We start from the raw sequence: 14,243 nt of genomic DNA, 5'->3' as shown, positions 1-14,243 counted from the left end.
AGAGCAAGAACAATACGCATACCATAAGGAAGAAGGAGAAGAAGATAAAGAAAGAAAGAAAGAAGAACAACCTGTTGGTCTTCCAGATGTGTATGGTTTCTGGGTCAGAGATGGATTGATGAGAACAATACGCATAACATGAAGACAAAGAAGCAGAAGAAGAAGAAGATGATGAAGCAGCAGCAGAAGAAGAAGAAGAAGCAGAAATGAAGCAGCAGCAGAAGAAGAAGAAGCAGAAATGAAGCAGCAGCAGCAGAAGAAGAAGCAGAAATGAAGCAGCAGAAGAAGAAAAAGAAGCAGAAATAAAGCAGAAGAAGAAGAAGAAGAAGCAGAAATGAAGCAGAAGAAGAAGAAGCAGAAATGAACCAGCAGCAGAAGAAGAAGAAGCAGAAGAAGAAATGAAGCAGAAGAAGAAGCAGAAATGAAGCAGCAGAAGAAGCAGCAGCAGAAGAAGAAGCAGAAATGAAGCAGCAGAAGAAGAAGCAGAAATGAAGCAGAAGCAGAAGAAGAAGAAGCAGCAGAAGAAGAAGAAGAAGCAGAAATGAAGCAGCAGAAGAAGAAGAAGCAGAAATGAAGCAGAAGCAGCAGAAGAAGAAGCAGAAATGAAGCAGAAGAAGAAGCAGAAATGGAGCAGCATAAGAAGAAGCAGCAGAAGAAGAAGAACAAGCAGAAAAGAAAGCAGAAGCAGAAGAATGAAGCAGAAGCAGAAGAAGAAGAAGCAGAAATGAAGCAACAGAAGAAGAAGCAGCAGCAGAAGAAGAACAAGCAGAAATGAAGCAGCAGAAGAAGAAGAAGAAGCAGAAATAAAGCAGAAGCAGCAGAAGAAGAAGCAGAAATGAAGCAGAAGAAGAAGAAGCAGAAATGGAGCAGCAGAAGAAGAAGCAGCAGAATAAGAAGAACAAGCAGAAATGAAGCAGAAGAAGCAGAAGCAGAAATGAAGCAGAAACAGCAGAAGAAGCAGAAATGAAGCAGAGAAAGAAGCAGAAATGAAGCAGCAGAAGAAGAAGCAGCAGAAAAAGAAGAAGAAGAAGAAGTAGAAATGAAGCAGAAGCAGCAGAAGAAGAAGCAGAAATGAAGCAGCAGAAGAAGCAGCAGAAGAAGAAGAACAAGCAGAAATGAAGCAGTAGAAGAAGAAGAAGAAGAAGAAATGAAGCAGAAGCAGAAGAAGAAGAAGCAGAAATGAAGCAGAAGCAGAAGAAGAAGTAGCAGAAGAAGAAGAAGAAGAAGAAGAAGCAGAAATGAAGCAAAAGCAGCAGCAGAAGAAGAAGAAATGAAGCAGCAGAAGAAGCAGCAGAAGAAGAACAAGCAGAAATGAAATAGTAAAAGAAGAAGAAGAAGAAGAAGAAGAAATGAAGCAGAAGCAGAAGAAGAAACAGAAATGAAGCAGAAGCAGCAGAAGGAGCAGAAATGAAGCAGAAGAAGAAAAATCAGAAATGAAGCAGCAGAAGAAGAAGCAGCAGAAGAAGAAGAACAAGCAGAAATGAAGCAGCAGCAGAAGGATGAAGCAGAAGAAGAAGAAGCAGAAATGAAGCAGAAGCAGCAGAAGAAGAAGCAGAAATGAAGCAGAAGCAGCAGAAGAATAAGCAGAAATGAAGCAGAAGAAGAAGCAGAAATGAAGCAGCAGATGAAGAAGCAGCAGCAGAAGAAGAAGAAGAAGCAGAAATGAAGCAGAAGAAGAAGAAGCAGAAATTAAGCAGAAGCAGAAGAAGAAGCAGCAGCAGAAGAAAGAAAGAGTGAAGCAAGACTAAAGCAAGAAGAACAACCTGTTGGTCTTCCAGATGTGTATGGTTTCTGGGTCAGAGATGGAGTGATGAGCAGCTTGGTCATCCAGCAGGTCAAAGAAGTATTTGACAGCCAGAGGAACTGGTCTGCTGGTGCTGAGGATGACTGTGAACAGATCATCTACAAACTTCTGCAGCGTCCCCTGAAGACCACCAAGGAAAAGACTGTATTATCACCAGCACAACCTCTCTTTACCTAAACCTAGTATTTCTACTTCATCTTCCTCCGTGTACTACACAAATGTACTAATAATATTACATCCGCTTTTATTTTGAAAATGACTCAGCATTAAAAGTAGCGTAGCACGATGATGCAGACACAAACTCAAATATTTAAATGGCTCAATTCAAATCAGATTTGAGATTAATAAAAAACAAAACAAGTTTTTCTCAATGTGTTGTCACGTTATTTGTCATTTGCAGGTAGGCACAAACTTTCAAAGTAAAAGTATGCATCACAGCACCCTTGTTTTGCTGCAAAAAAGCTTAACAATCCATTAAAGCATGAACAACCGTTTCGTTGCAACCATTTTGCATTTTTGCAAGGGAGTGTAGGCAATGTTCCCTCTAATTGTTCATGTGTGTGAGCAAATGCAAAAACTCCCTGAGCATTCAGTGGAGCCCATGTGAGCAACATCAGACGTGCACACTGTGGCTACACCAGCAGCACACCTGTCCCAAACCTGACTAAATAACAAGTTCAATCTCCATCCATCCATCCATTTTCTACCGCTTGTCCCTTTCGGGGTCGCGGGGGGTGCTGGAGACTATCTCAGCTGCATTCAGGCGGAAGGCGGGGTACACCCTGGACAAGTCCCCACCTCATCGCAGGGCCAACACAGATAGACAGACAACATTCTCTTATTATTATAATCAAATGACAGCAGTCATTTCCATGGGGTTATTTTCTAATATAAGTGTTTAGGCCCACTTACAATGACAATAACAAAAAATATTATTTTTCATGAACTTGTATTGTTTGTCTGGGTGGAGGTCCTGCTTTGGAAATAATTTGTGCCCCTTTCAGACATTGCATTTAGTTCCCACTAAAACATTCACATGTTGCACAATGAGATGTAAGCAGGGGATCATGTGTACATTCCTGCAACTTCCTGTTAGTAAAAAATATATTTTTATTAGTATTTATTTAATATACTAACAGCATTTCATGATTAATATTTATAAATTAAGATTCCTAATAAATGACACTAGAATAAGAACACATTTGATTGGTAAATCATAGTGTAACGACCTAGAATGACACTTTTTGTGGGGTGTTGGAGTTGTCCGACTTTTTGTGTGGCTTTAAACGCATCACTGGCTAAGTGCCTTATGTGCATGTACTGACGCAAGTGAGAAAGAGCGAGCGGCTGCTGTTGATATAACAAAGTTGCTTTTGGTCTGGTTTGTACTGCAGAAAATGACCAGTTTTGCTAGATATAATTTTTTTTACTAATGTTTTGGTGATGGGTTTATGGCCGACAATAAAGAGTTTTGCTCAGTAAAGTGATGGATGGAATTCATGTCCTCAAAGCGTCTCGACAGACGTTACAATATTTGAACAATGATGACAAAATCTGTTTTCTCTGTCGTGTCCGTGTCGTGTCGAAAATTGATATGAGCTTATTTTTTTATTTGATTTTGTGCGTGGCATAGATTTGCCGTGCGCAGAGGACGCACGCTTGAGCAGTGCGCAATTGCCCAGGCGCGCACCTTAGAGGGAACATTGAGTGTAGGTTGTGTCACACATTCAAAATTTCATTCAGACATCATTATTGTGCAAACATTTTTTATAGTCAATCGTTTCTGGAACAAAAATTTAAAGGGGAACTGCACTTTGGGAATTTTTGCCTATCATTCACAATCCTTATGTAAGACAAGAATGTATTTTGAATATTAAATAAATACAATCAAAAGTCTGCTTATAGATGTAGCCTATAGGAGTCACTCTATTCTGCCTACAGAGCCCTTAAAAACATCCAAACACAACCATTAAGGTTTTATATACACACTGTAAGTATATATGTAATGCAGGAACATTTATAATAACATTTCATATTTACGTATTTTCATCATTTTAAGCATACGCGGCGCATTAATTTAAAAAATGCATCACAACGTTCGCTTTTTTTCAACTCCATCACTGAATATTACTCACTGCAGACTTAATGAGAGCCAATAAACATAAAAAAAATAACTTACTGTACAATATCTGCTGTCATTAGGATGGCGACTGATAGAATCTTGTTATATTCCCGTGTAGATGAAACATTACTCATAATCCTTGCGAAGAAAAGAGAGTGTGTAACACAGCGTCTTTTCGTGTCGTTCTCACCATTGTCGAGTCAATTGGCTGTCAAAGTGTACCAACATGTCGGATTACATCCTCAATCTTCTACTATCTAGGTGAGAGGCGTGGTTTATGATCTATCATAAACTTTTACGAGCAAAGGAAGCGAGGAAACAGCTGACACCTCAATGATGTACAGTCGTGGTCAAAAGTTTACATACACTTGTAAAGAACATAATGTCATGGCTGTCTTGAGTTTCCAATCATTTCTACAACTCTTATTTGTTTGTGATAGAGTGATTGGAGCACATACTTGTTGGTCACAAAAAAACATTTATGAAGTTTGGTTCTTTTATGAATTTATTATGGGTCTACTGAAAATGTGAGCAAATCTGCTGGGTCAAAAGTATACATACAGCAATGTTAATATTTGCTTACATGTCCCTTGGCAAGTTTCACTGCAATAAGGCGCTTTTGGTAGCCATCCACAAGCTTCTGGTTGAATTTTTGACCACTCCTCTTGACAAAATTGGTACAGTTTAGCTAATTTTGTTGGTTTTCTGACATGGACTTGTTTCTTCAGCAATGTCCACATGTTTAAGTCAGGACTTTGGGAAGGCCATTGAAAAACCTTAATTCTAGCCTGATTTAGCCATTCCTTTACCACTTTTGACGTGTATTTAGGGTCATTGTCCTGTTGGAACACCCAACTGCGCCCAAGACCCAACCTCCGGGCTGATGATTTTTGGTTGTCCTGAAGAATTTGAAGGTAATCCTCCTTTTTCATTGTCCCATTTACTCTCTGTAAAGCACCAGTTCCATTGGCAGCAAAACAGGCCCAAAGCATAATACTACCACCAACATGCTTGACGGTAGGTAGGGTGTTCCTGGGATTAAAGGCCTCACCTTTTCTCCTCCAAACATATTGCTGGGTATTGTGGCCAAACAGCTGAATTTTTGTTTCATCTGACCACAGAACTTTCCTCCAGAAGGTCTTATCTTTGTCCATGTGATGTCAGATGAAACAAAAATGGTATATACTATAAATCAGGGGTCCCCAAACTTTTTGACTCGGGGGCCGCATTGGGTTAAACAAATTTGGCCGGTGGCCAGGCTGTGTATATATATATATATATATATATATATATGTATATATACACATATATACATTGTCTTTATAATCTGTTTTGTCATTTAACATCAATTAACATTGATGTTCATCAACATTTAACATTGTCACGTTATCGATGGGAAAATTAATTTTTAGACAATATCATTTGCATGAGCGGCTAGGAGACACCAAGAGTAACAAGCGGTAGAAAATGGATTAGAAAGGAAAGATTAAAAAAAATAAAAATAATAATAATAAAAAAAAAAAAAAAAAAAAAAAAAAATTACTTAGGACTTCCTGTGGGTCGGATTTTGGATGCTGGGGGGCCGGATTCGGCCCGCGGGCCGTAGTTTGGGGACCCCTGCTATAAATAGTTGGTCTGCGTTAGCGCTTATAATAACAATATCACTAATATTTGGTTAATATTCAAGTCACAAAATGTAAATGGAGTATTGTTGGCACTTTTAGTATGTTTTTTAATTGGGTTTTGTAGGTGGAATACAGGACCTTCACTTACGTTTATTTAGAATGTATTAAAAAAAATACATCTGTTGTTTTGTCTTTCATGATGATTGTGAACAATGGGCAACATTCCCCAAAAAGTGCAGTTCCCCTTTAAATGAAAAAAGAGCACAGAGTGTTTATTTATGCCAGGGGCCGGCCCTGACTTACCTTCATAGACAGCAGGCGGGTCAGGTAGATCTCAGGTATGGCCTTGGCTCTCTCTCTTTCCCTCAGGCTGCCTCTCCGATGTTTGGGCAGCTCGGGTTCTTCGCCGGCCTTCACCAGATGCCAGAGTCTCACCCCGCCCTCGTCTGCGTCCTCCAGCATGGGCGTTTCTGTCCCAGACAAAGCTTGCAATGAAACCGAGGAGAAGCGATCGCGTTACGGTGAGCCGTGTGGTGACGACAGGAAAGTACTCACTCTCTCCAGCCACGTAGTCGTGGTTGTCATGGTGAATGTGTTTGCTGTGGCGAGGGACCAGAGCGACCGTGGCACCATCGGGGACCTGCGGTGCGGCGCCAAATGCCAAGTCAGCACATGGCGGTATTTCTAGTTAGATGAAGAGCCCACCTTGTAGTGCTGCACCGTGTTGAGGCGTTTCCAGTTGCCCTGTACCACAGATGTTAGGTCTTCGTCCGACAGGATGAGATGTCCAGCATTACCAGACCTCCACTCTGAACAACAACAACACAAGTGTGTCAACATGATTTCTATGCAGTCTTTTCACTGGTTACTCTTAGCATTTCCCTCCCCCCCACTAATGTTCAACTCACTAAAATGAAATGAAAGCACAGATTTCTGGCAAGCTCAGGGGTCGGCAACCCGTATTGTTGTTATCACTGCTATCTGATAAACCTGCTGGGACGGACATGCTAGATGGCAAATTGTTAAGAATTTCGGCATGCCATGTATCAACTCCGATTTGTCATATATTTAATAAATCATTAAAGGGGAACATTATCACAATTTCAGAAGGGTTAAAACCATTAAAAATCAGTTTCCAGTGGCTTATTTTATTTTTCGAAGTATTTTTCAAAATTTTACCCATCACGCAATATCCCTAGAAAAAGTTTCAAAGTGCCTGATTTTAACCATCGTTATATACACCCGTCCATTTTCCTGTGACGTCACACAGTGATGCCAATACAAACAAACATGGCGGGTAGAACAGCAAGATATAGCGACATTAGCTCGGATTCAGACTCGGATTTCAGCGGCTTAAGCGATTCAACAGATTACGCATGTATTGAAACGGATGGTTGTAGTGTGGAGGCAGGTAGCGAAAACGAAATTGAAGAAGAAACTGAAGCTATTGAGCCATATCGGTTTGAACCGTATGCAAGCGAAACCGACGAAAACGGCACGACAGCCAGCGACACAGGAGAAAGCGAGGACGAATTCGGCGATCGCCTTCTAACCAACAATTGGTATGTGTTTGTTTGGCATTAAAGGAAACTAACAACTATGAACTAGGTTTACAGCATATGAAATACATTTGGCAACAACATGCACTTTGAGAGTGCAGACAGCCCATTTCAGGCGCGCTAAGAACATATATTTTTCCACGATTTCAGCACTCAGGTTAACCATACCTAAATAGACACAAAATACTGACATACCCTCATCCGCTCTCTTTTCCTGAAAGCTGATCTGTCCAGTTTTGGAGTTGATGTCAGCATCTGCTTTGAGTGTCGCAGGATATACACACATTCTTGCCATCTCTGTCGTAGCATAGCTTTCGTCGATAAAGTGTGCGGAACAAACGACTGACCATTTCGTCGGCTTTCCCCACAGCCTCGTATTTTGAACAAATTTCGTCCAATTTCTTGCCACTTTCGCATCTTTGGGCCACTGGTGCAACTTGAATCCGTCCCTGTTCGTGTTGTTACACCCTCCGACAACACACCGAAGAAAGTGAGAAAATGGCGGATTGCTTCCCGATGTGACGAGCGAATAATAGAAAGGCGTTTAATTCGCCAAAATTCACCCATTTAGAATTCGGAAATCGGTTAAAAAATATATGGTCTTTTTTCTGCAACATCAAGGTATATATTGACACTTACATAGGTCTGGTGATAATGTTCCCCTTTAAGATATGGAGTCTGTCCTGGGGTTTGGAAAGAGGCCAAGGTCATCCCTCTATCCAGGGACAAAACTAAAGATTTTACTGGTAAAAACAGTAGACCAATAAGCATACTTCCTGTTCTTAGTAAATTGATGGAAAAAGTTGTTTTCAAACAAATTCAAGATTACTTTACCTACAACAAACTGATGTCGTGTTCCCAGCATGCTTATAGGCAAGGTCACTCAACATCTACTGCTCGAGCTCAGTTGACTGATGACTGGCTGTCACAAGAAGATGGTTGGTACTGTCCTGATTGACTTTAGTGCGGCATTCGATGTCATAGATCACAACATAATGATCCCCAAACTGACAAAATATGGTTTTAATAGTATGTCACTTTCTTGGATGTTGAGCTATCTATCAGGAAGATCACAGAGAGTGTGTTTTAATGGTAGCCTATCCGAACGCAAGTACAATTACTGCGGCGTGCCTCAAGGATGCTGCTTAGGTCCTTTACTTTTTATTATTTTTACTAATGATCTTCCCTGTGTTACAACAAACACCAATATGGTTATGTATGCAGATGACACAACTCTATACAGTACTGCCTCTACCTTAAATGACCTACAAAATAACTTAAATCAGGACCTGGAGAGAGTGTCACGCTGGGTAAATGATAGTAAACTTGTTGTGAATATTGACAAAACAAAAAGCATTCTTTTTGGATCCAGGCATATGCTTGTTGATGACCCACAGCTTCATATTTCAATGTCAGATATACATATTGAGCAGGTTAAAAAAGCAAAACCGCTTGGTGCTCCTCTCTGAGCTGCCACCTTAACGTGGTAGAGGAGTTTGCGTGTCCCAATGATCCTAGGAGCTATGTTGTCCGGGGGCTTTCATGCCCCCTGGTAGGGTCTCCCAAGACAAACAGGTCCTAGGTGAGGGATCAGACAAAGAGCAGCTCGAAGACTTCTATGGGAATGAAACAGCAAGGATTCAGATTTCCCTCGCCCGGACGCGGGTCACCGGGGCCCCCCTCTGGAGCCAGGCCCGGAGTTGGGGCACGCTGGCGAGCGCCTGGTGGCCGGGCCTGTCCCCATGGGGCCCGGCCGGGCACAGCCCGAAGAGGCAACGTGGGTCCCCCCTCCAATGGGCTTACCACTCATGGGAGGGGCCATAGAAGTCGGGTGCAGTGTGAGCTGGGCGGCAGCCGAAGGCAGGACACTTGGCGGTCCGATCCTCGGCTACATAAGCTAGCTCTTGGGACGTGGAACGTCACCTCGCTGGGGGGGAAGGAGCCTGAGCTAGTGCGCGAGGTAGAGAAGTTCCGGCTGGATATAGTCGGACTCACCTCGACGCACAGCAAGGGCTCTGGAACCAGTTCTCTCGAGAGGGGCTGGACTCTCTTCCACACTGGCGTTGCACGCAGTGAGAGGCGACGAGCTGGGGTAGCAATTCTTGTTGCCCCCCGGCTCAAAGCCTGCACGTTGGAGTTCAACCCAGTGGACGAGAGGGTAGCCTCCCTCCGCCTTCGGGTGGGGGGACGGGTCCTGACTGTTGTTTGTGCTTACGCTCCAAACAGCAGTTCAGAGTACCCACCCTTTTTGGATACACTCGAGGGAGTACTGGAAAGTGCTCCCCCGGGTGATTCCCTTGTCCTACTGGGTGACTTCAACGCTCATGTTGGCAACGACAGTGAAACCTGGAGAGGCGTGATTGGGAAGAATGGCCGCCCGGATCTGAACCCGAGTGGTGTTTTGTTATTGGACTTTTGTGCTCGTCACAGATTGTCCATAACAAACACCATGTTCAAGCATAAGGGTGTCCATATGTGCACTTGGCACCAGGACACCCTAGGCCGCAGTTCCATGATCGACTTTGTAGTTGTGTCATCGGATTTGCGGCCTCATGTTTTGGACACTCGGGTGAAGAGAGGGGCGGAGCTTTCTACCGATCACCACCTGGTGGTGAGTTGGCTGCGATGGTGGGGGACGATGCCGGACAGACCTGGCAGGCCCAAACGCATTGTGAGGGTCTGCTGGGAACGTCTGGCAGAGTCTCCTGTCAGAGAGAGTTTCAATTCCCACCTCCGGAAGAACTTTGAACATGTCACGAGGGAGGTGCTGGACATTGAGTCCGAGTGGACCATGTTCCGCGCCTCTATTGTCGAGGCGGCTGATTGGAGCTGTGGCCGCAAGGTGGTTGGTGCCTGTCGTGGCGGTAATCCTAGAACCCGTTGGTGGACACCGGCGGTGAGGGATGCCGTCAAGCTGAAGAAGGAGTCCTATCGGGTTCTTTTGGCTCATAGGACTCCGGAGGCAGCGGACAGGTACCGACAGGCCAAGCGGTGTGCGGCTTCAGCGGTCGCGGAGGCAAAAACTCGGACATGGGAGGAGTTCGGCGAGGCCATGGAAAACGACTTCCGGACGGCTTCGAAGCAATTCTGGACCACCATCCGCCGCCTCAGGAAGGGGAAGCAGTGCACTGTCAACACCGTGTATGGTGCGGATGGTGTTCTGCTGACCTCGACTGCGGATGTTGTGGATCGGTGGAGGGAATACTTCGAAGACCTCCTCAATCCCACCGACACGTCTTCCTATGAGGAAGCAGTGCCTGGGGAATCTAAGGTGGGCTCTTCTATTTCTGGGGCTGAGGTAGTTAAAAAGCTCCTCGGTGGCAAGGCCCCGGGGGTGGATGAGACCCGCCCGGAGTTCCTTAAGGCTCTGGATGTTGTGGGGCTGTCTTGGTTGACAAGACTCTGCAGCATCGCGTGGACATCGGGGGCGGTACCTCTGGATTGGCAGACCGGGGTGGTGGTTCCTCTCTTTAAGAAGGGAAACCGGAGGGTGTGTTCCAACTATCGTGGGATCACACTCCTCAGCCTTCCCGGTAAAGTCTATTCAGGTGTACTGGAGAGGAGGCTACGCCGGATAGTCGAACCTCGGATTCAGGAGGAACAGTGTGGTTTTCGTCCTGGTCGTGGAACTGTGGACCAGCTCTATACTCTCGGCAGGGTCCTTGAGGGTGCATGGTAGTTTGCCCAACCAGTCTACATGTGCTTTGTGGACTTGGAGAAGGCATTCGACCGTGTCCCTCGGGAGGTCCTGTGGGGAGTGCTCAGAGAGTATGGGGTATCGGACTGTCTGATTGTGGCTGTCCGCTCCCTGTACGATCAGTGTCAGAGCTTGGTCCGCATTGCCGGCAGTAAGTCGGACACGTTTCCAGTGAGGGTTGGACTCCGCCAAGGCTGCCCTTTGTCACCGATTCTGTTCATAACTTTTATGGACAGAATTTCTAGGCACAGTCAAGGCGTTGAGGGGTTCTGGTTTGGTGGCTGCAGGATTAGGTCTCTGCTTTTTGCAGATGATGTGGTCCTGATGGCTTCATCTGGCCGGGATCTTCAGCTCTCACTGGATCGGTTCGCAGCCGAGTGTGAAGCGACTGGGATGAGAATCAGCACCTCCAAGTCCGAGTCCATGGTTCTCGCCCGGAAAAGGGTGGAGTGCCATCTCCGGGTTGGGGAGGAGACCCTGCCCCAAGTGGAGGAGTTCAAGTACCTAGGAGTCTTGTTCACGAGTGAGGGAAAAGTGGATCGTGAGATCGACAGGCGGATTGGTGCGGCATCTTCAGTAATGCGGACGCTGTATCGATCCGTTGTGGTGAAGAAGGAGCTGAGCCGGAAGGCAAAGCTCTCAATTTACCGGTCGATCTACGTTCCCATCCTCACCTATGGTCATGAGCTTTGGGTTATGACCGAAAGGACAAGATCACGGGTACAGGCGGCCGAAATGAGTTTCCCCCGCCGGGTGGCGGGGCTCTCCCTTAGAGATAGGGTGAGAAGCTCTGCCATCCAGGGGGAGCTCAAAGTAAAGCCACTGCTCCTCCACATCGAGAGGAGCCAGATGAGGTGGTTCGGGCATCTGGTCAGGATGCCACCCGAACGCCTCCCTCGGGAGGTGTTTAGGGCACGTCCAACCGGTAGGAGGCCACGGGGAAGACCCAGGACACGTTGGGAAGACTATGTCTCCCGGCTGGCCTGGGAACGCCTCGGGATCCCCCGGGAGGAGCTGGACGAAGTGGCTGGGGAGAGGAAAGTCTGGGCTTCCCTGCTTAAGCTGCTGCCCCCGCGACCCGACCTCGGATAAGCGGAAGAAGATGGATGGATGGATGGAACTGCTTGGTGTGCTATTAGACAGTCAACTGTCATGGTCCGATCATATTGATGGTATTTCAATGAAAATGGGAAGAGGTTTAGCCATGGTCAGGAAGTGCTCCACCTTCTTGACATCCTCAACAATGGCTCAAGTCATACAGTCCTTGGTTTTCTGTCATCTTCATTACTGTCCTATAATATGGTCCGCTACGACTAAGTCTGACCTGAACAAACTGTAACTTGTTCATAACAGAGCGGCTAGACTAGTACTTAAATGTTCTTTGCGCACTAATATTTTATTTATGCATTCACGCCTGTCCTGGTTGTCTGTTGAACAAAAGATGCATTGTAGTCTCCTTATGTTCTTTAGAACTATCATGTTAGATCAATCACCAGATTACTTTTACAAACAGTTTTTAAAATCAACTAACACACATATTCATGACACTCGGAATGCCAGCAATGGCTATTTGGCACTTCCTGCTCCCAGGACCAATCTCCTCAAACATACAGTCATGTATAGATGTACATCATTCTGGAATGGGTTGCCATCGCACATTAATCTCTCACAAAGTAAACTGTCATTCAAGACAGCTTTGAAAATACACCTGTTGCAGCTGCCCACATGACGTGAATTTTTAATACTGGTTTTAACTAGCTTTTTATCTTATGTTGTATTTTTCCATTGTATAATGTCTGGTAATGCATGTATTCTTTGTATTTTAATTTTATATGCTCCTATATGGACCTCAGGAAGACTAGCAGTCGCCTTGGCGTCAGCCAATGGGGATCCATTCAATAAACAATAAACCCAAAAGGTGGAAAGAGCCATATTGGACCAAAAATACAAAAACCAAATCTGTCTGGAAAATGTAAAATCCTTTAATAAGTGTTATAATGAAGGCAACGCATGATGTAAGTGTCTATATTAGCTGTAATAGCCTACTATCAAAATGACTATGTGTCGCATTAACATCCTAGTTGACAGAAATGTTGAAATGTAATATTTATTCTACACATTTTTACAACATTGGAAAACATTAGTAAATCAGAGGCTACTCAGAAGGTGAAATAACGACTGGAAATTACTGGCTTTTAATGGCCAAAGGTAAAAATGTGTGTCCAAGTTAAAGGAAACGGCAGCCTGTCTTCTTTTAATAGATTTATTACAATATTTGGCAAGTTCTGTAATGTTTGCTGTGGTCTGGAACAACATGGCACACAATATTACATACAGATAATGTGTCATCCGCTGACAACAACTCGTGATGTGATTGGCTATGGCAATTATCTATCACCTTTATGTCCCCGTTCACTTCCAGTGCACAGACGCCCACATTGTTTATTCTGAAGGCAGATTTGGTACAGCATGGCAACATAAGCTAGCTGAATTCTGATTGGTTACAAACTAAAACTAAGAACAACAGCACTGGAAGGAGCATAACATGGCATGAAGAGAATATGAATACTTTTAGATATTTAGGGAAAGTAAATAAAAAATAATTGAATCTTTAATTATGATTTCTGGTTATGTTAGGCCAGCGGAGAAGGCCTTGCTGGCTCTGATGGCACACCACTGCTACACTGTGATTTGGAAGTGAATATACTGTATGTAAGGGGTGCACACAAACATCAATTCACATTCAATTTGCGATTCAAGCTGATTCTAAATTGATACATATTTTTCAAAAATCGATTTGAAAAAAATGCAAACATTTTTAATTATTTTTATTTAGTACTTTTTGTTTAATAAGAATACATTTATAAACATATTTTTTTAGGCCATCTCCATGCAACCAGAAGGAGCTTTTCTAACCTGTAACCTGATTTGAAAAAATATATATCATATTAATATCATACATCTATTATATTAAATAACACATTGTGAGAATCAGTATGAAGTGAGAATCGTGTTGAATTATTTAAAAAAAAAAAGTTTAATCCCAAATCAATTCCGAATTGAATCATCACCCCAAGAATCGTAATGGGATCAAATGGTTAAGTGCCCCAGGATTCAAACCCCTACTGTATGTGATTGTTTTATCAAGCTGCAGATGGCGCCAGAGTTCAATAAAACATTTAGGAGCAAAATATATTTGCTGAAAAGTCACCATCATCATTATTATTATTATTATTATCATGGGCCTGCTGTAGAGCAAGCACCCATCACTGATGCTTTCTGAGAACATTAACATGCTACTTTCTATGTTTACACCAACAAATATTGCATTTTGGTATTTCTTCTTACCCAGTCATGTGCTAGCATTATAACTCACTAACTTTTCCTGCAAATGTTACACTTTTTTTTCTCTAATTCCACTGCCATACACCTTAGA

At 43.7% G+C, this 14,243-nt stretch overlaps 1 protein-coding gene across 4 annotated transcripts in view; it reads right to left on the bottom strand.

Annotated features, from left to right (window-relative positions):
• The window catches only part of plxnb1b (plexin b1b), a 274,071-nt gene that overhangs the window by 12,990 nt on the left and 246,838 nt on the right, over positions 1-14,243 (bottom strand). For all 4 annotated transcript variants that reach the window (XR_012050329.1, XM_061937833.2, XM_061937834.2 and 1 more), the window contains 4 exons: positions 6,257-6,360; positions 6,107-6,191; positions 5,855-6,021; positions 1,764-1,924 (listed from right to left, as the gene is read on the bottom strand). Coding sequence is in view for 3 of the 4 variants with exons in the window: in XM_061937833.2 (XP_061793817.1) it covers positions 1,764-1,924; positions 5,855-6,021; positions 6,107-6,191; positions 6,257-6,360 (517 nt within the window). In the remaining variant the exon portion in view is untranslated. The remainder of the gene's footprint in view (positions 1-1,763; positions 1,925-5,854; positions 6,022-6,106; positions 6,192-6,256; positions 6,361-14,243) is intronic.

This window comes from Nerophis lumbriciformis, linkage group LG03 (assembly GCF_033978685.3).
Source record: "Nerophis lumbriciformis linkage group LG03, RoL_Nlum_v2.1, whole genome shotgun sequence".
Lineage (NCBI taxonomy): Eukaryota > Metazoa > Chordata > Actinopteri > Syngnathiformes > Syngnathidae > Nerophis > Nerophis lumbriciformis.
This window is presented reverse-complemented; position numbering and strand designations above follow the sequence as displayed.